The following is a 27,699-nucleotide window of genomic DNA, read 5'->3' as shown; positions in this document are numbered from 1 at the left end:
CTTTTGGGGGTCTCTGTCTAAGCTCAGCTAGTGAAGACAGTGAATGGACTCCGGCATCAGACATTGGCATTCTTTTGTTATTCAACAGACGTGAAAGGTACAAAAATGAAAACACAGTTCTTTTTTTTATTATTAATTAAATCTTTATTGTTCAGATTATTACAGTTGTTCTTCTTTTTTCCCCCCATAACTCCCCTCCACCCAGTTCACACCCCACCCTCCTCCCTCACTCCCCACCCACTGTCCTCATCCATAGGTGCATGATTGTTGTCCAGTCTCTTCCCGCATCACCCCTTTCCCCCCCAAGGATAGACAGTCCACTCCCTTTCTATGCCCCTGATTCTATTATAATCACCAGTTTATTCTGTTCATCAGATTATTCACTTGTTGATAGAAGTTTCCTGTGCTGTGTCGTTCCTTCACACTGAGGAGGTCATCTTCCTCACACAGATATTTGTTATACAGGCGGCCTTGTTTGGGGGGAAGAGAGTAGATCCGTCCTATTGGAAAACACCTTGCCCCACAGTGTGGGGTGGCTAAGGCCCATTAAGAGATGGAGAATAACAATAAGCCTCCAGACAGAAGCAATTGCCCACCCTATTGAGAAAAACTCTTGCCACACCTGTGGATGATTGCCTGGGGGCAATCCAAATGGAATCCTATCAGTCTGTAGGCAGAGGTGGTCTCTGGAGTCTGTGAGTCATTGCCTGATCTAATTAGTCAGAAACAGCATCTGACACTGGCCTGCATTAGAGATTGAGAGGCTAACTCTACCTAATACAAAATCACAAAGCCAAACAGAAAGAAGAAAACCCAAGTGAAGAAACAAGAAAATTCTCCAGAAGAAGAGATAAATGAAATGGAGATAAGAAATTTATCTCATATAGAGTTCAGAATAATGATGGTAAAGATGCTCAATAGCATGAGAAAAGATATAGTAACTATGAAAACAGAAATAAAGAATGACATAACACAAATAAAGAACACATTGGCCCTAGCTGGTTTGGCTCAGTGGATAGAGCATCAGCCTGTGAACTGAAGGGTCCCAGGTTTGATTCCAGTCAAGGGCATATACCTGGGTTACTGGCTCAATTCCCAATGCAGGAGGCAGCCAATCAATGGTTCTCTCTCATCATTGATGTTTCTATCTCTCCTCTCCCTTCCTCTCTGAAATCAATCAATCAATATATATATAAAAGAACACATTGGAAGGAATACATAGCAGATTAGGGGAAGCTGAGGATTGAATCAGTGAAGTAGAAGACACAGTTGAAAATAATCACTCAATCAGAGAACTAAAAAGAAAAAAAAAATTTAAAAACAGGAGGACAGCTTAAGATAGTTATGGGACAGTGTGAAATGTAACAATATTCAAATAGCAGGTGTGCCAGAAGAGGCAGAAAGGGAGAAAGGGATAGAGAATGTGTTTGAAGAAATAATGGAAGAAAACTTCCCTAACCTGGTAAAGGAAAAAGTCACACAAGTTCAGGAGGAACAGAGAATCCCAAGCAAGAAGAACCCAAACAGGCCCATGCCCCAGCACATCATAACTAAAATGCAAAATTAAAGACAAAGAGAATATTAAAAGCAGCAAGAGAAAAGAAAACTTACCTACAAAGGAGCTCCCATAGGCTGACACCTGATTTCTCATCAGAAAGTCTACAGGCCAGGGGGAGAAACCAAGATGGCGTCATAGGTTAACGCCGGAGATTGCTGCCTCGAACAACCACTTCAGAGATATAACTAAAGGACAGAACAGACATCATCCAGAACCACAGGAAGGCTGGCTGAGTGGAAATTCTACAACTAGGAGGAAAGAGAATATCATACCCAGACTCAGAGGAGGCGCAGTGCTGACGTGAAATACTCAGGTGCGGAGTGCGCGCGCGGAGCGGGCTGGCGGCGGAGGGCGCGGTTGTTGTTTTCAATCGGGAGGGAGTTTCAGACTCTGAGCTCCAGATCCGGGCGAGTCTCTAGGGACCCAGACTCAAACGGGAGAAGCGGGACTGTCTGGCTTCGGTCAGAACTCGAAGGCAGCTTTCTCTCCGAGGTTTGCAGCAGTTGCCGGGACTCTGAGAGGCAGAGCCCCTAGGGACGGAACTGAGAGCAGCCATAACTGCTTGCTCCGGCCCGCCCTGTAGATCCCCGGGGACCCGCCCTGCCCAAGCCCTGTGCAGCACCATTTGCCGGATAGCCTCAGGCAAAGGCTAGATTAGCACCGCCCTAGAGATCCAGCACAGAAGCTCTCCCACTGCAGACACAGCTGACTCTCATAGCCAGTTAGCCTGGAGGTCAAATCACCCCCGGTATTACCGACAACAATCAAGGCTTAACTACAAGACTGCGCACAAAGACCACTAGGGGGTGCACCAAGAAAAGATTAAAAAAATGCGGAGACAAAGAAACAGGATGCAAATGTCAGAAATGGAAGATATAGAGCTCAAAACCACACTTTTAAGGTCTCTCAAGAACTGTCTAGAAGCTGCCGATAAACTTAGTAAGGCCCTCGAAAAGACTGGTGAGACCGCTGATAAATGTAGTGAGATCCTCAAGAAATCTAATGAGACCCTCGATGTTATGATAAAGAACCAACTAGAAATTAAGCATACACTGACTGAAATAAAGAATATTATACAGCCGAAACCGGTTTGGCTCAGTGGATAGAGCGTCGGCCTGCGGACTGAAGGGTCCCGGGTTCGATTCCGGTCAAGGGCATGTACCTGGGTTGCGGGCATATCCCCAGTGGGGGATGTGCAGGAGGCAGCTGATCGATGTTTCTCTCTCATCGATGTTTCTGACTCTCTATCTCTCTCCCTTCCTCTCTGTAAGAAATCAATAAAATATATTTAAAAAAAAAAAAGAATATTATACAGACACCCAACAGCAGACCAGAGGAGCGCAAGAATCAAGTCAAAGATTCAAAACACAAAGAAGCAAAAAACACCCAACTGGAAAAGCAAAATGAAAAAAGAATCCGAAAATACGAAGATAGTGTAAGGAGCCTCTGGGACAGCTTCAACCATACCAACATCAGAATTATAGGGGTGCCAGAAGATGAGAGAGACCAAGATATTGAAAACCTATTTGAAGAAATAATGACAGAAAACTTCCCCCACCTGGTGAAAGAAATAGACTTACAGGTCCAGGAAGCGCAGAGAACCCCAAACAAAAGGAATCCAAAGATGACCACACCAAGACACATCATAATTAAAATGCCAAGAGCAAAAGACAAAGAGAGAATCTTAAAAGCAGCAAGAGAAAGAAACCCAGTTACCTACAAGGGAATACCCATACGACTGTCAGCTGATTTCTCAACAGAAACTTTGCAGGCCAGAAGGGAGTGGCAAGAAATATTCAAAGTGATGAATACCAAGAACCTACAACCGAGATTACTTTATCCAGCAAAGCTATCATTCAGAACGGAAGGTCAGATAAAGAGCTTCACAGATAAGGAAAAGCTAAAGGAGTTCATCACTACCAAACCAGTATTATATGAAATGCTGAAAGGTATCCTTTAAGAACAGGAAGAAGAAGAAAAAGGTAAAGATACAGATTATGAACAACAAATATGCATCTATCAACAAGTGAATCTAAGAATCAAGTGAATAAATAATCTGGTGATCATAATAGAATCAGGGACATAGAAAGGGGATGGACTGACTATTCTTGGGGGGGAAAGGGGTGTGGGAGATGCAGAAAGAGACTGGACAAAAATCGTGTACCTATGGAAGAGGACAGTGGGTGGGGAGTGAGGGCGGAGGGTGGGGCGGGAACTGGGAGGAGGGGAGTTATGGGGGGGAAAAAGAGGAACAAATGTAATAATCTGAACAATAAAGATTTAATTAATAAAAAAAAAAAGAAAGTCTACAGGCCAGAAGGGAATGGCATGAAGTACTCAAGGTAATGGAAAGTAAGGATCTGAAACCAAGATTACTATGCAGCAAGGCTATCATTCAAAATAGATGGTCAAATAAAGAGCTTCCCGGACAGACATAAAAAAAAAAGGCTAAAGGAGTACATTACCACCAAGTCAGCATTACAAGAAATGCTAATGGGACTACTGTAATGTGAAGAAGAAATAGAGAGAGAAAGCTAGGCATACAGAATTAAAATGGCAATAAATAAGTACCTATCAAAAATAACCTTAAATGTAAATGGATTAAATGCTGCAATCAAAAGGTATAGTGTAGCTGAATGGATACAAAAACATGACCCAACTATATGCTTTCTAAAAGAGACTCACCTCAGAACAAACGATACACAAAGGATGGAAAATATTTTTCCATGCAAATGGAAAAGAATAAAAAGCTGGAGTAACAATACTCATATCCGACAAAGTAGACTTCAAAATGAAGGCCATCACAAGAGACAACAAAGGTCACTACATACTAAAGGGATCAATCCAACAAGAGGATATAACCCTGGTAAACATATATGCACCCAATATAGGAGCACCTAAATATATAAATAGAGGATTTTATAAATATATATATAAACTACTAGCCCAGTGCACAAAAATTTGTGCACTCGGGGGTGAGGGTGAGTGGTGGGGCCAGACCCCTCAGCCCAACCTGCACCCTCTGTCATGTTCCTGGACCCCGGCCAATCCTGGCCTAGGCAAAGGCCTACAGGCTTGGGGTGGCCTGGCTCCCGAGGCCCCATTTTATCAAGAGAACAAAGTCAGCATTAGTTACAGCCCTCACCGAACCCAGTACACTGCATCTGTGCATACAACTGCCTCGTTCATGTGCCTGCTTCGCCCTACTGAATTACTAACATCTTGAGGACATCGATCTGTCTTATCCTGCTTCAACTTCAGTGCCTGGCCTGGTGCCAGGGACCTGAGAGGGTTTGCTGAGTGAGTGAATGAGTGAATGAATGAGCGAGTGAATGAGTGAATGAATGAGTGAGTAAGTGAATGAGCAAGCAGCTACCTGTCGGGATGGTTCGCACTTCACTCTGGGCTGCCTGACGCAAACCCTGGGCAGTTCCAGCCCTGCTCCCAGCGGCCCCACTCTCCTCTCCCAGCTGCATAGTATGCGCAGGGCAAAGGCGGCCCCAGTGTGCGTGTTGGCAGATCAGTGCATTAGCACCTGCGAACCCGGGATCCCCATGGGAAGGCCATTTGTGGGTGCAGCTGGTGTCTGATTGGTGCATCAGCACCTGCCAACCCGGGATCCCCGTGAGAGGGCCGTTTCTGGGCGTGGCCAGTGGCGATCGGTGCATTAGCACCTGCCAACCCAGGATCCCCGCGGGAGGGCCGTTTGTGGGCTAAGCGGGTGGCTGATCGGTGCATTAGGACCTGCCAGTCACGCAACCCTGCGAGAGGGCCATTTGTGGGTGTGTCTGGTGGTGGATCGCTGTGGTCCGCGGCCAGCCCTGGGTTGGGTCCCATAGGGGCTGCCTGCCGCCCCGGTTGCAGATAGCAGGCTCGAATGGCAGAGGGGCAGGCGGGATGGCGCTGTCCCGCCCTGCCTGTAGTATGCAAATTAGCCGCCATCTTTGTTGGCAGTTAATTTGCATATCACCCTGATTAGCCAATGGGAAGCGTGTCAGAGGAACGGTTAATTACAATGTTTGTCTATTATTAGGTAGGATAGGGGACTTTAAGGGAGAGACTGACAACAATACAGTCATAGTAGGGGACTTTAATACCCCACTGACTTCACTGAATAGATCTTCCAGACAAAAAATTAACGAGGAAACAGTGACTCTAAAAGACACACTGGATCAGATGTATTTAATTGACACTTATAGAATATTTTACCGCAAAGCTGCAGAATATACATTTTCTCAAATGCACATGGATCACTCACAAAGATAGACCACATACTAGGACACAAAACAACTCTCTAGATGTTCAAGAAGATTGAAATCATATCAAGCATCTTCTCAGATCACAGTGGAATGAAATTAGAAATCAACTACAGTAAAAACACCCCAAAATATTCAAACACATGGAAGCTAAATAGTATATTAAACAATGGCTTACCAACAAGATTAAGGAAGAAATCAAAAACTTCCTGAAAACTAATGAAAATGAACACACCAAAAACCCCAAACCTCTGGAATACAGCAAAAGCAGTCCTGAGAGGGATGTTGATGCACTGCAGGCCTACCTCAAAAAATGAGAAAAATAAGCAATAAACTATTTAACCCTACAACTTAAAGAACTAGAGAGAGAACAATAAGAAACATTCAGAGTAAATATAAGGAAGAAAATAATAAAGATTACAGTAGAAATAAATGACATAGAGACTTAAAAAAAAAAAAACCAACAGTATAGAAAATCAATGAAACCAAGAGCTCGTTCTTTGAAAGGATAAACAAAATTGATGAACCATTAGCCAGACTCATCAAGAAACAAAGAGAGAGGACCCAAATAAGTAAAATCAGAAATGAAAGCAGAGAAGCAACCATTGACACCACAGAAATACAAAGTATTGTAAGAAAATACTATGAATAACTGTATTCCAACAAGCTGGACAATGTAGACGAAATGGAAAAATTCCTAGAAAAATACAATCTCCCAAGACTGAATCAGGAAGAACCAGAAAACCCGAATAGGCCAATAACAACTGGATTAAATAGAAACAGTAATCAAAATCTCCCAGCAAATAAAAGCCCTGGTCTGAACAGCTTCACAGAGGAGTTTTACCAAAAATTCAAAGAACTAATACTTATACTCCTCAAACTGTTCCAAAAAAAAATCCAAGAGGAAGGAACCCTTCCAAGCTCTTTTTTTGAGGCCAGCATTATCCTAATTCCAAAACCTGATAAAACACTACAAAGAAAGAGAATTATAGGCCAATATCCCTGATGAACATAGATGATCAAATCCTCAACAAAATATTAGCAAATCAGATCCAGCAATATATTAAGATCATACACCATGACCATGTGGGATTTATTCTAGGGATACATGGGTGGTACAATATTTGCATAACATTAAATGTAATACATCACATAAATAAATTGAAAGACAAAAATCACATGATCATATCACTAGACACAGAAAAAGCATTCAACAAAATCCAACACCCATTTATGATAAAACCTATCAGCAAGTTGAGAATAGAGGGAGAATATCTCAACATGATAAAGGCCACATATGACAAAACTACAGCGAACATCATACTCAATGGGCAAAAACTAAAACCATTTCTCCTAAGAACAGGAATAAGACAGGGATGCCCTCTTTCACCACTCTTATTCAAAAAAGTGCTAGAAGAAGCAATAAGACAAGAAGAAGAAATAAAAGGCATCCAAATTGGAAAGGAGGAAGCAAAACTCTCATTATTCACAGATAGCATGATATTGTACATAGAAAATGCTAAAGCAAACATGTCAAACTCAAAGGCTAACACAGGCCACATAAACAAGGTTTAAGTCTATGTGGTCCGCAAAAAAACAAAAGCTTCAATTTTCATAGAAACGTAGGTTTATTTCGATAGAGACATGCTGAATACAAAGGTCTAAAATAAATGAGTAATGGTTAACATAAAATAATAGAACATTTTAATACAAATTAATATTTTATCTCGAACATTAACTTACCAGACATTGAATAACTGCACAAATTAATAAGCGTAATGCAAATAAACCTATTTTTCTTGTTCTCCGAAAGCCTAATATTTCCTGTTGCGCACACCAAACAAGTCAGTACAAGATTAATGACATGGCAATCGGCTGCTAAAATATTCGCTGCTAGTATTAGTGGAGAGAAATGGTGCGCCTGCACATAAGGCGCATAAGGGAAATGAAGGCAACACGATTATAGTAATCAGTCATTAGTGAACATCGTAGTTCATTATTAATAATTATGTATAACAGGATATTGTAAAAATTAAGTTATGAAATTTTTATTAAAACGTTTCTTTTGCTGGGCCGCAAAAATATTCATTGTGGGCACATGCAACCCATAGGCTGTGAGTTTGACATGCTTGCTCTAAAGACTCCACCATAAAACAACTAGATTTAATAAATAAATTTGGCAATGTAGCAGGATACAAACTCAAAACCCAAAAATTGATGGCTTTTTTTAATACACCAATAATGAATTCTCAGAGAAATTAAACAATCTCATTTACCATTATAACAAAAACATTAAGATAACTTAGGAATAAACTTAACCAAGGAGGCAAAAGCCCTGTACTCAGCAAAGTACAGTATGTTGAAAAAAGAGATAGAAGAATATATAAACAAGTAGAAGAATATACCATATACATGGATTGGTCGACTCAACATCATTAAAATGTCCATCCTACCCAAAGCAATCTACAGATTCAATGTGATTCCTATTAAAATACCAACAGCATTTCACAGGTCTAGAACAAATACTCCAAAAATTTATATGGAATCAATAAAGACCCCGAATAGCTGCAGCAATCTTGAGAAAGAAGAACAAAATTGGAGAAACCACAATACCAGATTTCAAGTTACACTACAAAGTCACGATAAAACAGCCTGGTACTGGCACAAGAGCCGGCACATAGATCAATGGAACAGAACAGAGACCCCAAAAATTGATCCAAACCATTACCCTCAATTAATATTTGACAAAGGACAGCATATAATAGAGTTAAAAGAGCCTCTTCAACAAATGGTATGGGGAAAATTCGGCAAATACATGCAGAAAAATGAAATTAGACCACCAACTTACACCATACACAAGAATAAACTCAAAATGGATAAAATACTGTAAGTTGTGAAACCATAAAAATCCTAGAAGAAACCATAGGCAGCAAAATCTCAGACATCTCTTGTAGCAATGTTTATGGCTATATCTCCTTGGGCAAAGGAAACTAAGGAGGAAATAAATAAATGGGACCACATCAAAATAAAAGGCTTCTGCACAGCAAAACAACAAAGTGAAAAGGGAGCCCACTGTATATGAGAACATATTTGGCAATGATACTTCTGATAAAGGGTTAATATCCAAAATATATAAGGAACTAATACAAATTAACAAAAGGAAGACAAACAATCCAGTTTAAAAATGGGCAAAGGATCTAAATAGATACTTCTCCAAAGTGGACATACAGATGGCCAAGAGACATATGAAAAATGCTCAAAGTCACAGATCATCAGAGAGATGCAAATTAAAACAACAATGAGGTATCATCTTACACCTATCAGAATGGCTGCCATCAATAAATCAACAAATGACAAGTGCTGGCGAGGATGTGGAGAAAAGGGAACCCTAGTACTTTGCTGGTGGGAATGCAGACTCATGCAGCCATTATGGAAAACAGTATGGAGATTCCTCAAAAAATTAAATATGGAACTCCCATTTGACCCAGTAATCCCCCTTCTAGGATTATATCCTAAGAAATTCAAAACGTCAATCAGAAAGAATGGGATGTGAGGGCGATCTGGCTGCGACATCTGTCACCCCATTGATCGCCAGGGTTGATTCTGCTGATCTGGCTGGCTAGGCGGGTGTCCCCCTCCTCCCTCACCAATCCATGTGCGTCCCTCCCGAAGCTGCGCGCTCGGTCGAAGAGAAAGAATGTATGCATCCCCATGCTCATAGCAGCACAATTTACAATAGCTAAGATCTGGGAACAGCCCAAGTGCTCATCAGTAGATGGGTGAATAAAAAAGCTGTAGTACATTTACGCCATGGAATACTATGCAGCAATAAAAAGAAGAATCTCTTACCCTTTGAGACAGCCTGGTGGGACTTGGAGAGTATCATGCTAATTGAAATAAGTCAGTCAGAGAAAGACAAGTATCACATGATCTCCCTCATATGTGGAATGTAATTAACAAAATAAACTGTTGAACGGAGTGGATCCAGAGACATGGAAGCAAGGAACAGAGTGTGGAATCTTAGAGGGAAGGTGGGTGAGGGTGGGTGTGTGGGAGGTAATTGACCAAGGACCTTTTATGCATATATGCATGGCCCATGGATACAGACAATGAGGCATTGAGAGCCTGGGGCTCAGGGCAGATTTTGGGGGGGAGGGGGTTAGTGAGGGGAAAAGAAGTACATATATAATACTTTCAGTAATAAATAATTATTTTAAAATAAACAAAAAACAAAGAAGACAGAATTTTAAATTTTAATTTAAATTTTGATTTTTTTTATTGCTCAAAGTATTACAAAGAGTATTACATATGTTTCCTTCCCTCCCCGCCCCCCCTTGACATTCCCCGAGCCTCCCCTACCCCCCAGTGTCTTGTGTCTATAGGTTATGCTTATATGCATGCATACAAGTCCTTCGGTTGATCTCTTACCCGACCTCCCGCCCCCCAACCCTCCCCGGCCTTCCCTCTGCAGTTTGACAGTCTGTTCAATGCTGCTCTGCCTCTGTATCTATTTTTGTTCATCAGTTTATAATGGTCTTTATTATCCATAAATGAGTGAGATCATGTGGTATTTTTCTTTCATTGACTGGCTTATTTCACTTAGCATAATACTCTCCAGTTCCATCCATGCTGTTGCAAATGGTAAGAATTCCTTCTTTTTTTTACAGCAGCGTAGTATTCCATTGTGTAGATGTACCACAGTTTTCTAATCCATTCATCTGCTGATGGGCACTTAGGCTGTTTCCAAATCTTTGCTATGGTAAATTGTGCTGCTATGAACATAGGGATGCATATATCCTTTCTGATTGGTGTTTCTGGTTTCTTGGGATATATTCCTAGTAGTGGGATCACTGGGTCAAATGGGTATTCCAGTTTTAACTTTTTCAGGGAAACTCCATACTGTTCTCCTCAGTGCCTGCACTAGTCTGCATTCCCACCAGCAGAGCACAAGTGTTCCCTTTTCTCCACATCCTCTCCAGCAGTTGTCGTTTGTTGATTTGTTGATGATAGCCATTCTGACAGGTGTGAGATGATACCTCATTGTTGTTTTGATTTGCATCTCTTGGATGATTATTGACTTTGAGCATGTTTTCATGTGTCTCTTGGCTTTCTGAATGTCCTCTTTTGAAAAGTGTCTATTTAGGTCAGGTCCTTTGCCCATTTTTTGATTGGATTGTTTATCTTCCTTTCGTTAAGTTGTATGAGTTCCCGATAAATGTTGGAGATTAAACCCTTATCGGTGATAACATTGGCAAATATGTTTTCCCACACAGTGGGTTTTCTTGTTGTTTTGTTGATGGTTTCTTTTGCTGTGCAGAAGATTTTTATTTTGATGTAGTCCCATTTGTTTATTTTCTCTTTAGTTTCCAATGCCCTATGAGCTGTATCGGTGAAGAAATTGCTTCAGCATATGTCTGAGATTTTGTTGCCTTTGGATTCCTCTAGTATTTTTATGGTTTCCCATCTTACATTTAAGTCCTTTATCCATTTTGAGTTTATTTTTGTGTATGGTGTAAGTTGGTGGTCTAGTTTCATTTTTTTTTGCATGTATCTGTCCAATTTTCCCAACACCATTTATTGAAGAGACTGTCTTGACTCCATTGTATGTTCTTGCCTCCTTTGTCAAATATTAATTGAGCATATTGGTTTGGGTCAATTTCTGGGTTCTCTATTCTATTCCATTGATCTATATGTCTCTTCTTGTGCCAGGACCAGGCAGTTTTGAGAACAGTGGCTTTGTAATACAGCTTGATATCAGGTATTGAGATCCCACCTACTTTGTTCTTCTTAAATTTTGATTTTAAAATGGAAGCAGTATAAAATATATTCCCATTAAACTCAACATTATTGTTTTTATGACACATTTCAATTTAACCATGGAAAATCAGTGTCTGAACTGAGATACGGTGTGAGTTTAAAATCCACATCATATTTCATAGATTTAGTTTACATTAAATATTTTATTAGTATTTTACATTGTTTACATGTTGAAGTAATGTTTTTGTTTCTTTGTGTTTTTTTTAATATATTTTATTGATTTTTTACAGAGAGGAAGGGAGAGAGATAGAGAGTTAGAAACATCGATGAGAGAGAAACATCGATCAGCCGCCTCGTGCACATCTCCTACTGGGGATGTGCCTGCAACCCAGGTACATGCCCTTGACCAGAATCGAACCTAGAACCTTTCAGTCCGCAGGCCGACGCTCTATCTGCTGAGCCAAACCAGTTTCAGCGTGAAGTAATGTTTGACCCATTAAGTTAAATAAAATATTAAAAATTTATCACTTTTTGTTTTTAACATGTGTCTACTAGAAAATTTAAAATTACATATGTGACTCAAATTTCTACTGGACAGCACTGATGTAATGCATCCACATTTTTTTATAGTATTCCATTGTATAGCATACCATACTTTGTTTAACCAGTCCTCTATCGATGCATATTTAAGTTGTTTTCAGTCTTCTACTATGAAAAATGCAGAAATACTTAACCTAGTCCAGTGATGGTGAACCTATGACATGCGTATCAGAGGTGACACACAAACTCATTTTTTTGGTTGGTTTTCTTTGTTAAATGGCATTTAAATATATAAAATAAATATCAAAAATATGTCTTTGTTTTACTATGGTTGCAAATATAGAAAAATTTCTATATGTGACACGGCACCAGAGTTAAGTTAGGGTTTTTGAAAATGCTGACACGCCGAGCTCAAAAGGTTCGCCATCACTGACCTAGTCCATGCATCACTTCATACATATACAGGTTGATCTGTGAATGAATTCCCAGTATTGGGGTTGCTGTACTAAAGAATAAATGCATTTGTACATTTGATATTGCCAAATTGCCCTCCATAAGAGCTGTACCATTTCCACTGCCCCAGCAAGGTGCCAACTCCCTATGTACTGCCGTTTTAAACTAGATCTACAGTTTTTTTATATGATAACTAGAGGCCCGGTGCACAATTCACACACCATTGAGGTCCCTCGGCCTGGCCTGCAGGATCAGGCCAAAACTGGCTCTCTGACATCCCCCAAGGGTTCCTGGATTGTGAGAGGGTTCAGGACAGGCCGAGTGACCCCACCAATGCACAATTGGGGCGGGGAGGGACACGAGAGGTTGGCCAGCCGGGGAGGGACTGCAGGAGGGCTCCAGGGCGTGTCCAGCCTGTCTCACTCAGTCCTGATCGGCTGGACCCCAGCAGCAAGCTAACCTACTGGTCGGAGCATTTGCCCCCTGGTGTTCAGTGAACGTCATAGCAACTGGTCAACGGTCAACTGTCTGCCCCTGGTGGTCAGTGCACATCATAGCAAGTGGTTGAATGGCCTTAGCATATCACTAGCATATTACACTTTGATTGGTTGAACAGACGACCGGTCACTTAGCATATTAGACTTTTATTATATAGGATAACCAAATCTCTCTTTGCTAATTCCAAGAGAGTTTTAAGAAGAAATCACAAATAGTTTGCCTAACTTCATTGTGTATTAAAAATAAGAAGTCACCCTAGCTGATTTGGTTCAGTGGATAGAGCATTGGCCTGTATACTGAAGATTCCCGGGTTCAATTCAGGTCACGGGCACATGCCCGGGTTGCAAGCTCCATCCCCAATAGTGGGTGTGCAGGAGCAGCCAATCAATGATTCTTTCTCATCATTGATGTTTCTCTCTCTCTCATTCTCCTTTCCTTTCCAAAATCAATAAGAATATTTTTTATAAAATTATTTTTTAAAAAGAAGAAAACGAACTATTGATGAAACTCTTAGAGTCAACACTTTACAATTGACTCTTCTTTCTAATGAAAATGTCAAGGTATTAACCCTACACTGTTTACCTGGGCTATAAATTTTTATGCAAGTTTTATCATAGTCAGATTTAGGAATGGAGATTTTGTTAGGGTTCCAATGGATAAAGGACAACATTTTCTTTTGTTTTCCAAGACTGAGAGATTTCCCGAGTTTCTACAGCAGCCGTCCCTGGGCTGGGTAGACTGACATTACCTGGTAGAAAGGCAGTGTGCGTGCAGGTTTTACATACTGTCAGAGTATCAGTTTCCTGTCAGTGTATTTGTTTTACTAAATACTAACCATATTCAAACTTAACAGCCTGCTTAACTGAGGAAATCTTCTGACAACATAATTGGAGTTCATTAGCTGCCATAATCATTAGAGTCAATTCTATTTACTTTATTAATAAGCTACAGAAAAAGTTCATCTTTCCGTTAAGATCCAACTGTTGTCCAGCTTTCGAGACCTGTGTGCCCTCTACTACCCTTTGCCTTTTATGGTTGTTTTTCTCAGATTGAACTAAACACTCAGCATCTAATCTAAAAACAAATTGCTTCAACTTTCTGTTTATAGGAACCTGACAATAAGATTCTTATGAAGAGAAAACTCACTGTGTAGTTAGAATGTGTCAGATAAGTTAATAAATTAGCATAATGGAAATCCTTGGCTTTTAGGAACATAAACTCATCTTTTGGCAAATCCTAGAGGAACAGAAGAGTATTTATAGCTAGTCTGACCACAGACATTTACTATCTTTAATAGTTTGTTTTCAATATGGAAAGATCAAGAAAAGAAATAAAAGGTGAGACTATACGTGTTGATTGTGCAAGAAGAGCACTGGGGTACGGGGACATATGTATCAGGAGATCATCCTGGCAGTTGGGATACTAAACCATCTCTGTGCACACATCTCTCTATATATATAAGAGCCTAAGCGACGGAACAACCGGTCAACCAGTCGCTATGACACACACTGACCACCAGGGGGCAGATGCTCAATGCAGGAGCTGCCCCCTGATGGTCAGTGCCCTCGCACAGCCAACCTCCCGCAGTCCCTCCCCCTGGCAGCCAACTTCCCAAGGTCCCTCCCCCTGGCCGGCCAACCTCCCGCAGCCCCAATCAGCCCCGATCGCCAGCCAGGCCGAGGGACCCCATCTGTGCACGAATTCATGCACTGGGCCTCTAGTTATAGATAAATAACCACACAGCTTTCTGCACTACAGCTACTCTTCACGTCCCTTTTCCCTTTTATTGCTAATTTTGTTAATTGTTTTGTTTCAGGAAGGGTTTTCACTCATTGGTAGCAAGAACTGGTTGAAGATTGTGAGACGCATGGATTGTCTATTGTTTGGAACAACGATAAAGGCAAGATGCTGTGTGGCCAACTGTTTTTAAGCAAATGACCACACCCTTCTCATTTTCTATGTGCACATGGGGGATGTGGGAGTTTCTCGCAGCAGGCGAGATGGTACTGGAATAATACACATGTTTAAGAACGGTTCGCATCATGAGCAGAACATGAAACAAGGACTGTAGAAAGGCAGAAGCCAGTTAGTAAGAGGATGTTACTGAGGAGTCAGGCCCTGTTTTGGAATTCAGTGGGTAAATAAATGCTGCTTTGGGGAAAAAAAAAAAGATATTGTTTTTTACTTTTGTTTATTGACTTTATCCTATATAATAAAAGGCTAATATGCAAATCAACTGAACGGCAGAATGACCAGTCTCTATGGTGCGCACTGATCACCAGGGGGCAGATGCTCAACACAGGAGCTGCCCCTGGTGGTTAGTGCTCTCCAACAGGGGGAGTGCTGCTCACCCAGAAGCCCTGAGCTGGGCTCACTGCTGGCGAGCACAGCGGCAGTGGCAGGAGCCTCTCCCACCTCCGCAGCTTTGCTAAGGATGTCTGCCTGCCGGCTTAGGCCCGCTTCCCATGGGGAGTGGGTCTAAGCCATCAGTCGGACATCCCCAAGGGCTCCCAGACTGCGAGAGGGCGCAGGCCAGGCTGAGGGAACCCCCCCCCCCAGCCCGAGTGCACGAATTTTGTGCACTGGGCCTCTAGTATATTAATGTTGAACCAACAGATTCTTCTTTTTGCCTTACCTGGCAAAATGTATCTTTGGTGTTTCTTGCCTTGGGTAACTCTAGTTAACCAGGTATTCTGTAATAAATGACGTTTGTTTAAATTGACAAAAGAAGTATTTTGAAATAAAATTTTCAATCTTTTAACAACAATTTAAAATAACATAAATCCTGTGATAATAACGATTATATTTCTTTTCTCTCTGGCTGAAATAAATAGTTTGTATAAATTCTGCCTATTTGTACTTCCTTTTGTCCAGGAATTCTGATCAGAATGGTCCTGGCAGATTGGCTAACAGTTGACACATAATTCCTTTTTCCATTGATTTTTAGAGAGAATGAAAGGGAGGGAGGGGGAGAGACAGAGAGAAAAAAACACAAGCATCAATGTGAGAGACACATTAATGGATTGCCTCTCTCAAGGCAGGGCAAGGAAGAACCTGTAACCCAGGTATATGCCCTTGATCAGGAATTGAACCCTAGACCTTTTGGTATACAAGCCAACATTCTAACCACTGAGCACACCAGCCAGGGTCATAAAACCCTTTCTAAAGGGACTTTGTTTCAAAGGAATAAACCCAAACCATTGTTCTCTTTACTTCTCACCCTAGTTAACTCGCTGAAGAATTTTTTTTATGATTTTGTCTAGTCTAGCTTTGGTTTCAAAGCAAAGGATCAAAGAAAAGCTTAGGTCCCTTTTCTGGTTAAGTCCTTTCTCTCTCCCCTGCCCTCCATTTCCTATAATAGAGTAATTCACTACTCAAGGTGGGGAAACTGCTCCATCTGGGGCTCTAGTGGTGATGGGAAACTTACAGATCTGAGTGACTAACCTAAAACCAGAGAGAAACCCCCATTGAGGCCTCTGATGCCTCCGTGGCTCCTCCTGTGTGGTGCTAGCTGGGCCCTGTGCCTTCCATGTGCAGAGACTGGAATGTCAGCTGTACAGCCTGTGGCTTCAGGCTCCATGTGCAGAGTCAGAATTTGGGGGAAACCTGACTTTCTTGTGAGTACACGAAGAGACACAAGTGTGAAGAGACAAGCACTTATCCTTAACTTCTGTTTCTGTAAGGAGTCTGTATAAAAGAGGATTTTCTATTAGTTGTAATAACTTGAAATTAAGTGTTTGAAGTAGGGTGAGAACATTTAGCATGTAAGTCACCACTTAACATATACTAATAGTAACTTTGAGCTAATCGCATAGAAACGGAGACTAACCCTGGGCGGTTTGCGTAGCTTGCGGGTTTGATGCCGGTCAAGGGCATGTACCTCCATTGCAGGCTCAATCCCCAGCCCTAGTCTGGGTGCATGTGGGAGGCAACCAGTCGATGTGTCTCTCTCACATTGATGTTTCTCTCTGTCTCTCCCCCTCCCTTCCACTCTCTCTAAAAATAAATTGGAAAAATACCCTTGGATGAGGATAAAAGAAAAAAGAAACGGAGAGTATACATACCTCTTTCCCTCTGAGCAAAGGGAAGCACTCACTAGAAGACCCTACAGTAAATAAAAGTGACATGACAAGGGTCACTTAGAATATATTGGAATGTGTCTTTTTCATATTTTTTCATGGCTGTTACTATATATTTGAAAACTTCCATTTTACAGCAAGTGAATTGAAAAGTCTTTTTGACTTTTTATTATGGCATAAAAAGAAATCTCATCAAGATTTTCAACCTAGAAATCCTTTTTGTTAACCCAGTGGCAGGTTTTCCATTGTACTATCCCATAGTACTGAGGATGTGGTGGAGATGTAACTCATTTTCAGATTTTTCCTGATGTACCTTGGTTTACCTTGGGTCCTCGTGCCGTGAAGTGGTGCTTATGGCTGCAGATGATAAACTCGAATTCTACCTGAGAATTTCACAGAAGGAAACATGCCGAGGCTTCAGCCAGGCTATCAGACATGAAGCCTCCCTCTCATTCCCTGGAACTCCATCCCAGAGAAACCCTGACTCTCCGAACCCCTTTGTATGTATGCCACATGAAGACACCACTAGACTAATACAATTGGTCTGAGGTTTTTGCCATTTATATACTTAATAATCATCTGTTTCTTACAGTTTTTCATCTAGTTTTGAGGTATAATGTTTAATGTTATTTAACATTAAAAAGGTTATGTAATCTCAAAAGGTTATGTAATTACAGAATCATAGTAGAAATGGCTAATATAAAGTACTTCATGTAGATGTCTTCACAGAGTCTAAACCAGAGTGAGTTGGAAACATCTAATTGAATGTAAACAAGAAATCAGCTCAATTTCACAAATAAGATAGGTAGCATTACCAAAAACAGAATGTATAGTTCTCTTATCAGCTCTTTTCCTTTTCTTAGGGAAAGTTTGCTTTCAGCTACTCTTGATAATTTGGGGATTATCCATCTAATAGAAAAGTGACCAAGGAAGTGAGAGGCACTGATGAAATAAAAACTACAAAAGACTGTAGTGTAAGAAGAATCTTCACCCTCACTGAAATCAGAGGAATGACATCCCAAGATAAAAATCTATGTTAATCTAATAGGTTAAAAAAATTAAAAAGAATACTAATCGCTGGTGTTGGAGAGTGCAGGGAAATGGGCATAAGGACTCTAAGGGTAGGAGGGTAACTGGTACTTTTTTGCCCCCCCAATTTGGCATAAGGCACCCAAATGCACGGATCCTTTCATCAGGCATTCATGTACAAAGATGTGTATGTAAAGTGCTTATCAAAGCTTGTATTTTATAATAGTATAATAAGGAAAAGGGCAGGAAATAAAATGTTTGTCAATAGCAGGTCAGTTAAAGCAATACTCTAGCCATTAAAAGTAATGAAGTATACTTCTATTTTTATACTTATTGTGAAATAATTAGGTTACAAAAGAGTAGTGTAAAATGTTATATATATGATCTATATATATTGTGTATCATATATAGTATATATATATGTGTGTGTGCGTGTGTATGTGTTCTAATATACCCTAATATAATCTAGGGTGAATGCTCCCTTAGCCATACATACCTCTTTCCCTCTAAGCAAAGGGAAGCACTCAATAGAAGACCCTGCAGTAAATAAAAGTGATATGACAAGGGTCACTTAGAATATATTGGAATGTGTCTTTTTCCTATTTTTTCATTGTTGGAGGGGTAATGGTTAACAGCTTACTTTTATACTTAGGGGGGAAATTACATGAATTAAAAAATGAAGAGAACCCAGCAATGGCAGTAAAGGGGTTGCAGGCCTATTCTGAATGTGACAGCTGACCATGCCAAGGGTTTTCTGTAACCTAAATTACAGGGCTTTGCTTCATGGCTTCATTTAAACATTTAAATAGTGGGATTGTGAAGTGGAGAATCAGGGGGTTTTTGCTTACAGGAATTTACAGAATTGGCTGATTGTGGTTACATTTTCCAGTTAGCAGTGTGATTTATGGATTTAATCAATGGCAAGTGTTGTCACTAAGTTAGCATCTGAATGTCTTCCCAGAAGAAATTGAATAAAAGTTCACAATACAGACGATCCCATTTGGGGTGACTTTTATGTAAGTTGACTTCTCTAAAATGGGCAGAATATTAGACTAGAAAAGAGGAAACTACTTCTCTTAAAATAATGGGTTTTTGTGGTTGCTATTGTTATAATTTTTAAAAATATATTTTTATTGATTTTTTTACAGAGAGGAAGGGAGAGGGATGGAAAGTCAGAAACATCGATGAGAGAGAAACATTGATCAGCTGCCTCCTGCACACTCACCACTGGGGATGTGCCTGCAACCAAGGTACATGCCCTTGACCAGAATCGAACCAGGGACCCTTCAGTCCACAGGCTGACGCTCTATCCACCGAGCCAAACCGGTTAGGCCTAATTTTTTAGCTCACAATCAAATAAAGTTAATGTAGTTGTCAGATTCAAAAAAATTTAATTGCATTTCTCTCAAATTTGCTTATTTGCCAAGGGATGTAAGTCATATAGCAGATAAAGGCAACATGTAATTCTGTGTGGTTTGAGGGTGGGTAACCTGGCCTCTGTAAAGATAAAGGATACTACAGATCACTGACGTGGCACACATTAGCGTTTAGCATCAGTCTCTGTCCCATCCCCCAGTCTTGTTTTTCAGATTCATTGACTTGTTTAACATGGCATTTACCTGGTTTGTTCTTTTATATACTCAGCTTAAAAAATTTTTTGTTGAGGAAGGAATATGCTGTATTATCTTCACTGATTTTTACTTCAGGAATTAAAAGCTATCTAATCTTTATTCCAAAGTAAGATAAGACATTGATCTTTTACTGCAGTCAGTAGGTCACCTCCTGGTCTGTATGAGATAGGCTTTTCCATTTTCACTAATATCTGTTCCCTGAAGGAAATGAATTTTAGTAAGAGGAACAGCTCCCAAAAGTGGGTAGAAAACTGGTTATTAGTTTTTCTATACCCACATCAACAGTCTAGGGTGAATGCTCCCTTGTCTGTACCTCTTTCCCTCTGAGCAAAGGGAAGCACTCACTAGAAGACCCTGCAGTAAGTAAAAGTACAGTGATATGACAAGGGTCACTTAGAATCACTTCCTGTTTGTCAAACAGAACAAGAGTCGCATGTTCCGGGTACAGTTCAGTGGAGAGTCCAAGCAGCAGGCGCTGGAGCACTGCGGCAGCTGTGTGCAAAGCCTGGCCCAGTACATAACCGTGCAGGTGCCCGGCGGGAACAGCCGGGATCCTGGCCCACTGAGAGCAGGTGGAAGCGGCCGGGAGGGCTGTGTGCCAAGCATCCCTCTGCAGCACCCAGTAAGTAGGCCAGTGTTGGCTGTACAAGAAACCTGGCAGGTCATACTCTCTGGGGGCCAGAATGACAGTGGAATTTGTCAAATCCATCAGGTTTGCAGGTTAAAAAATACCTAATGTTGAGTGGCATTTAAATCGAAGGTTGATTTTTCATTGTAGCTACCTATAATCCTAGCAATTAGACTGCGAGTGGTCCCAGCTGCATTCTGGGTGTCACTCTGGAACACTGGTAATCAGAATGTGATCCATAGATCCCTCCCTGAGACCTTTTCGGGAATCCACAAAGTCCAAGTTATCTTTGTAATAATATTAAGACATTATTTGCCCTTTTCACTCTGTCGGTATTTACATTAATGGGACAAAAGTATTGTGAGCAAAACTGTGGTCACCTTAGCACAAATCCAGGCAGTGGTACCTAACTGCACCACATTCTCTCCCATCACTGGCAGTGAGAACACACACAGATGGGTGCATCCTAAAGCACGACACTGTTTCAAGGGATAGCACTTGTGTGACTGTGCAGGGAGTAAACTAGCCTTTCTTAGGGGAACACCATCATTGCTGGGTATATGATAGACATTTTCACAAAAATGATTAGAGTGAGCCTGTCATTTCAGGAAAACAATTGATTGTATTTATTAACAATGATAAAGTAAGCCTTTCAGGTGAAAATTCGAGTTTTGGATAACTTAGGCATTTGAGCTTCACAGCTCCTAATCCAGAAGACATTTTTGTTGTTGTTATTAATGGGATTTCTTTTTATAATTGCATGACAAAGTACTTCAACATTTGGAAGATCTGTACAGTTCAGTGAACCAGTATTTTCCAAATGACCAAATGCATATAGTGCTAAAAAATCACGCATGGGTAAAGGATCTATTCGAAGTGCAAGATAGATCAGTGGGTTTTAGTATAACAGAACTCATTGCTGTGATTTCAGACTGTGTGTTGCAACTACTAGTAACCTTTAAGAAACTATCACTTGTTGAATTTTAGTGTCATATTAAAGAAAGTCCACAATTATCTGAAAAGGCTATTTTAAAACATGTCTGCCTTTTCCATCTACATATCTATGTGAAGCCAGATTTTCTTCATGTACTTCAACCGAAGACACACGTGTCAGCAGACTGAAAGCAAACGTAGGCAGGTCCAGCTGTCTTCCAGAGCTAGACATTAATGAGGCTTGCAAAAATCATTAGTTTTGTTTTAGGAAATAGTTTTTTCATTTAAATGTTTTTAATATTAACAAACAATGCATTCATTATTTTTAAACAAGTTAATCAATATTTAAAATTGTTTTAATTGCTGACATAAACATTAGATGTAACTCAAACAAAAGCTGTTTGAGGGCCTGACTTTACTAGTAAGTGTGTAAAGCGATCGTGTGATCGAAAGCTTGAGCATCGCTGTTACAGACTTTCTCCCTGGAGAACACAGTCCCAGACGCTGTTGGAATAAGATCTACCTCCATTCTAGGGATGAAATTTCAGCTTCAAGCTTGGTTTTTTTCTTACTTTGAGAAATAATTTTGCAAACATGGCTTCCCAAAACTTTATCCTGTTAGTTCCCCTTAGACTCACTGGACTGAAACAATTCATTTCTGCTGGTTTATCACTAAATCCTTATCATTCATGATTTATCTAGGGTGAACATTTGTCAGCCTTTTCTTTAAGGACGTGCTGTATGACTTCCTCTCAGATATGTAGTTTACTGAGTCAGATTTTGGTTTTAGAATTCTTTCCCTTTATTTGTTTCTGCATGATCTTTTCTGTGATGTTGTCAATGCTAAAACTGCTTTTCTCACAAACCGTGAATCTAGTTTCAAACATTGTGCCTCATCAGCTCCTGTTAAGAATCCCCTCCCTACAAGTAGGATGGAGTGGTTTGTTATAAGGTGCTTTATTACTTATGATCCCTTGCCCTTTAAATAGATTTCCTTTTGTGTCAATAGATTTCATTGACCAGTCATTAAGAGTCAGATTACAGTACCCAGTGCATGGGCTATAACTGGAACCAAATAGGGTCCCAGAATTTGGGAACTATGTCTGGAATGCCTTATAAAAGTGATGAAGACAAATCAGGCTACACAATTATACTAATAAAAGTAATATGCAAATTAACCATCACTCCACGACAAAGATGGCGGCACCCATAGCGGCCAGAGCAGGATGCTGGTGCTGTCGCCCTGGTAACATGAGCCCAGCATCTGCGCCCCGGCTGTGCGGAGACAGAGGAGGGGCCTCTGGCCAGAGGCCAGGGTGAGGGACGCTGGTGTTGTTGCAGGCCGGGCTGAGGGACCAACCCCTCCCTCGTACATGAATTTCATGCACCGGGCCTCTAGTCTGAATATAAAGATAAAGCATCACTGTAACATGCAGTGACAGAAGCAGACTGGGCTGTGAGCCCCAGCAGCAGGAGACTCCAGGGCTTGGATTTTAAAGGCTGGTCCAAATATCTAGGTAGAAACATCCCCAAAGTGGCTGGAACCATTTCGTGTATTTCCTCAATTCTCTATTCGGGGACCTCTGAGCTGTCGTTTGGTGATCTGAGTAGATGACAGTACAATGCTGTGCAAAGACTATAGGTTTTGAAATAAAAATGAATCTAGGTTTGAATCATAGTTGCGTGATCTGATCTCATGTAAGTCACTGAACCTCATCTGTAAAATGGGAGAGTTGAAATGCTCTATCTATAGAAAGCACCTCGTATGCTACCTGTCAGTATCTAAATAACATTTCCACGATTACTATTGTTGTTAGTACTCTTCCCTTTCAGGCCTGCCTTCCTCTGTAAGTGAACACATTAGCATCCTGGTCAGCTACCAAGGTCAGCACTGAGTCAGCAGGGTCGTGGTAAGAGAGTCAGCTGCAGAGAAGGCAAGAGAAAGCCACGGGTCACTTCAACAGAGCGCAGATCCTTGTGACTGCCTAAAGATGCCTGATTCATTGAGTTCCTTCATTTTTTGTTCCATTTTGATTTTAGTGATCTTTAGTTTCTATTTGTTCTTTCCTTCCTCTCTGTTCCTCCAAAGTTCTTGATGCTTCCAGTTCTACTTTCCTACTAACACCTACCAACTAGCAACAGTCAGCTTCCTTACGGGACAGGAAACAAAATTTGGCACCTCTGACTTCTGGCAGCCAGAACATGCTGGTGATAGGCAGAGGTGCCTTCCAGAGAGGTCCTTCCTTTCTCTATGACACCACCAGCTCACACCTGCAGTGGAAACACCTGTCTGGAGATGAGCACTGCAACAGCCACAGGATCCAGAGCCAGAGCTGCAGACCTGTGGCTAGGAGGTTGGAGGGGCTTGTGTACATTCCTTTTTTTTTTTTAAATTAAATCTTTACTGTTCAGATTATTACATTTGTTTCTCTTCCACCCCCCCAGCTCCCCTCCACCCGTCCCCCCCCCACCCTTCGCCCTCACCCCCCCCCCACTGTCCTCATCCATAGGTGCACGATTTTTGTTCAGTCTCTTCCCACACCCCCCACATCCCATTCCCCCCCAAGAATAGTCAGTCCATTCCCTTTCTAGGCCCCTGATTCTATTATAATCACCAGTTTATTCTTTTCATCAGACTATTTATTCACTTGATTTTTAGATTTACTTGTTGATAGATGTGTATTTGTTGTTCATAATTTGTATCTTTACCTTTTTCTTCTTCTTCCTCTTCTTAAAGCATACCTTTCAGCATGTCATATAATACTCGTTTGGTGGTGATGAACTCCTTTGGCTTTTTCTTATCTGTGAAGCTCTTTATCTGACCTTCAATTCTGAATGATAGCTTTGCTGGATAAAGTAATCTTGGTTGTAGGTTCTTGGCATTCATCACTTTGAATATTTCTTGCCACTCCCTTCTGGCCTGCAAAGTTTCTGTTGGGAAATCAGCTGACAGTCGTATGGGTACTCCCTTGTAGGTAACTGACTTTCTTTCCCTTGCTGCTTTTAAGATTCTCTCTTTTTCTTTTAATCTTGGCATTTTAATTATGATGTGTCTTGGTGTGGTCCTCTTTGGATTCCTTTTGTTTGGGGTTCTCTGTGCTTCCTGGACTTGTAAGTCTATTTCTTTCACCAGGTAGGGGAAGTTTTCTGTCATTATTTCTTCAAATAGGTTGTTAATATCTTGCTCTCTCTCTTCTTCTGGCACCCCAATAAGTCAGATGTTGGTATGCTTGAAGCTGTCCCAGAGGCTCCTTACACTATCTTTGTATTTTTGGATTCTTTTTTCATTTTGCTTTTCCAGTTGGGTGTTTTTTGCTTCTTCATATTTCAAATCTTTGACTTGATTCTTGCGCTCCTCTGGTCTGCTGTTGGGAGTCTGTATAATATTCTTTATTTCAGTCAGTGTATGCTTAATTTCTAGTTGGTCCTTTATCACAACCTCAAGGGTCTCATTAGATTTCTTGAGGGTCTCATTAAGTTTATCAGCGGTTTCTAGAAAATTCTTGAAAAACCTTAAAAGTGTGGTTTTGAACTCTATATCCAGTAGTTTGCTTTCCTCCATTTCTGTCATCTGTGTCCTGTTTCTTTGTCTCCGCATTTTTTATGCTTCCCTGTGTTGATAGAGTGGCTTTCTGTGCTAGGTGTCCTATAGGGCCCAGTGGCTCAGCCTCCCCAATTACCTGAGGTAGACACTCTTGGTGCACCCCTTTGTGGGCTTTGTGCACAGTCTTCTTGTAGTTAAGCCTTGATTGTTGTAGGTAACACTGGGAGGGATTGACCTTCAGGCCAACTGGCTGTGAGAATCAGCTGTGTCTGCAGTGGGAGAATTTCTGCGCTGGAGACACCCTTCTGGGGCAAGACTTGCTTCAGTGGGGCTTTGGTGGTCACTGAGTCTGCCCCCTGAGTGTGTCCTTTATGGATCTGAGGAGCTGTAATCTGGATGGTCCCACTCTGACCACCGGGAACACTGGCTCCTGGATCTCTAAGGAGGTGCTAATCTAGCCTTTGCCTGAGGCTACCCAGCAGGAGCCAGCTGTGAAGCAATGCAAGTTGCCCTGGGGCCTTGGGCCAGCTGCAGTTTGTTAGGTAATTATCAGATTGCAAAGGGCCAGGCCTTTCATATGCAAAAGCCTCCATGCACGGCTTGGGCGGGGCGGGGTCCCAGGGGATCAACAGGGCGGAGCGAGCAGTTATGGCTGCTCTCAGTCCTGCCCTCAGAGGCCCTGCTTCTCAGTGTCCCAGCAATCGCTGCAAGCACCTCCGAGAGAAAGCTGCCCTCAAGTTCCGACCGATGCCAGAAAGTCCAGTTTCTCCCGTATGAGTCTGGGTCCCCAGAGACTCGCCCGGAACTGGAGCTCAGAGCTTGAGACTCCCTCCTGATTGAAAAAGACAACTGTGTCCTCAGCCACCAGCCCTCTCCACATGCGCCTCTGTACCTCTGTATTTTACTTCCACACCACACCTCCTGTGAGTCTCGGTATGCTTTTCTCTTTCCTTCTAGTTGTGGAATTTTTCACTCAGCCAGCCTTCCTGTAGTTCTGGATGATGTCCGTTCTTTTAGTTGTATTTTTGAAGTAGTTGTGCGAGGCAGCAATCTCCGGTGTTTATCTATGCCGCCATCTTGGTTTTCTGGCTCTCGTACATTCTACGTGGAAGCAGCCCTCACAGCTTGTTATGCCTACAGCCTCCTTCTCCATCTTGTTCATGGTGTCTGCTTGGAGCACGTCCCGGTGTGCCACCCAAGAACTGCCCCTCACATAATAGCCTCCTAAAGAAATGGCATACATTCTGGAACATTCCTACACTTCAGCCCAGCACACCCCCTCTACTTCACTCCCTCCACTTTGAGCTTAAGTCCTAAGCTTGGCTCCTTTGCCTCAGGCCCAGAAATTCCTGGGTTGCATTCTAACCACTGTTTTTCTTGTTAGGTTCTCAATGGGCATGGGGTTCTTAAGGGCTGGACCACTTCCTTGTTCTTTGTGGCTCCCTTCCCTTTATCACCAGGGTCTCAGAACCCATTCCCTCAGAATGTCTAAAATGAGATTTTTTATTTTAAGACCAGTTTTATTAAAAAAACATCATCTTGTAATTATGGAATTTTCCTGCAGCAAATATGTATTACCTAATGATTATTAGTTAACAAATCGTGATAATCCAAAGCCTGGCAACATCTACTGCCTTCCAGTACCAGCCTGTGGCCCTGGGTCCCGGACTGGGCTTCTGCAGACAGAACACAGTGGTGTCAGACAGACACTGAGGAACCCCAGGTACAGGGCAGGGGCCTCTGATTTAAACTCTACTGTGGTAAGTCACGTAGCAGCCACCTGAAAGCAGGACAAACTACACCAACAGTGATTTCTCCTGATTTTTTTTCTCTGAACATGAATTCATGTGTTTCCACTTCTTTAATGGCCTGTGGTGTTCATGAGTGTGTTCAGCTAAGCTGGCAATTGTCTCATTGCAGTCACACCGGCGGCCGGAGCAGCAGCAGTGTGCCCCAGGAGGAAGGACCTCAGTGACCCAGTTAGCTCAGGTACAGCCTATTCCTATGTTCAGTTTTCTTGCCATGAAAACAGTGATCCTGAACATTTGAATCCCTCTGTCCACTTCCTTGTTCTAGAACACTAACCTGAAGTGTTACTATGGAAGAGGTTAGAGACAGACCCAGGTCATGTCTGTCTACCCTATTGTGAGAGTACCATGATGGCACATACTGAAGAGCTGCTCTCCTAAGGAAACACAGGAGTGGCCTACAGTGCTGGGCTTTAAATGTGTGATAAAGAATTTACCACTTTCCCAAAAAGAGGAATAAAGGGAAGAATTTGGGGAACTGTTTTAAGACAAATATCAATATGAATTTGTAGACAAATCATTGATGATTTCTGTATAAATTTTCAGTGCTAAGATTTCAGCTAGTATGTGTGGAAATCAGGAGGATTCAACTTTTCCCACACACTTCCCTTCTCCCTTTGCAGTTCACTATGACCGGAGTCCTAAACCTGTTCCTTGGCCTCATTACCTGGTGTGTGCTCTGCTGGGAGCTCCCTGGGAACTGTCTGCTCACTGCAGTCCCAGCTGCGGTCCCAGCTGCAGGCTCTCAGGCCAACAGCTTACACTTTTCACAGAATTCTACGTGGAATTTGTCAATATTCAAGGATGAATTTTCTTTCTAATGTATCAAACTGTTCTAAAAGTGGTATAAAAAAGAAAGTATGAGTTTTTTTCCCACCTGGCTTACCACTAATTCAAAATAAATGGACAACCATAGAATAAAAAACTTTAGTAGTCTCTCTGACAGGAAAATGTAAAAGCCTCTTTGTCCAGCAGGAGGGCAGAC

General features: G+C 41.6%; 1 protein-coding gene across 1 annotated transcript in view; it reads left to right on the top strand.

Annotated features, from left to right (window-relative positions):
• Positions 1 to 27,699, top strand: part of REC114 (REC114 meiotic recombination protein) — a 137,714-nt gene that overhangs the window by 108,052 nt on the left and 1,963 nt on the right. Inside the window, exons 3-5 of the mRNA XM_081084924.1 lie at positions 14,879 to 14,962; positions 20,223 to 20,423; positions 26,827 to 26,895. Coding sequence (XP_080941050.1) covers positions 14,879 to 14,962; positions 20,223 to 20,423; positions 26,827 to 26,895 — 354 coding nt within the window. The remainder of the gene's footprint in view (positions 1 to 14,878; positions 14,963 to 20,222; positions 20,424 to 26,826; positions 26,896 to 27,699) is intronic.

Source organism: Myotis nattereri (assembly GCF_964212035.1).
Source record: "Myotis nattereri genome assembly, chromosome: 1".
Taxonomy (NCBI): Eukaryota; Metazoa; Chordata; class Mammalia; order Chiroptera; family Vespertilionidae; genus Myotis; species Myotis nattereri.
This window is presented reverse-complemented; position numbering and strand designations above follow the sequence as displayed.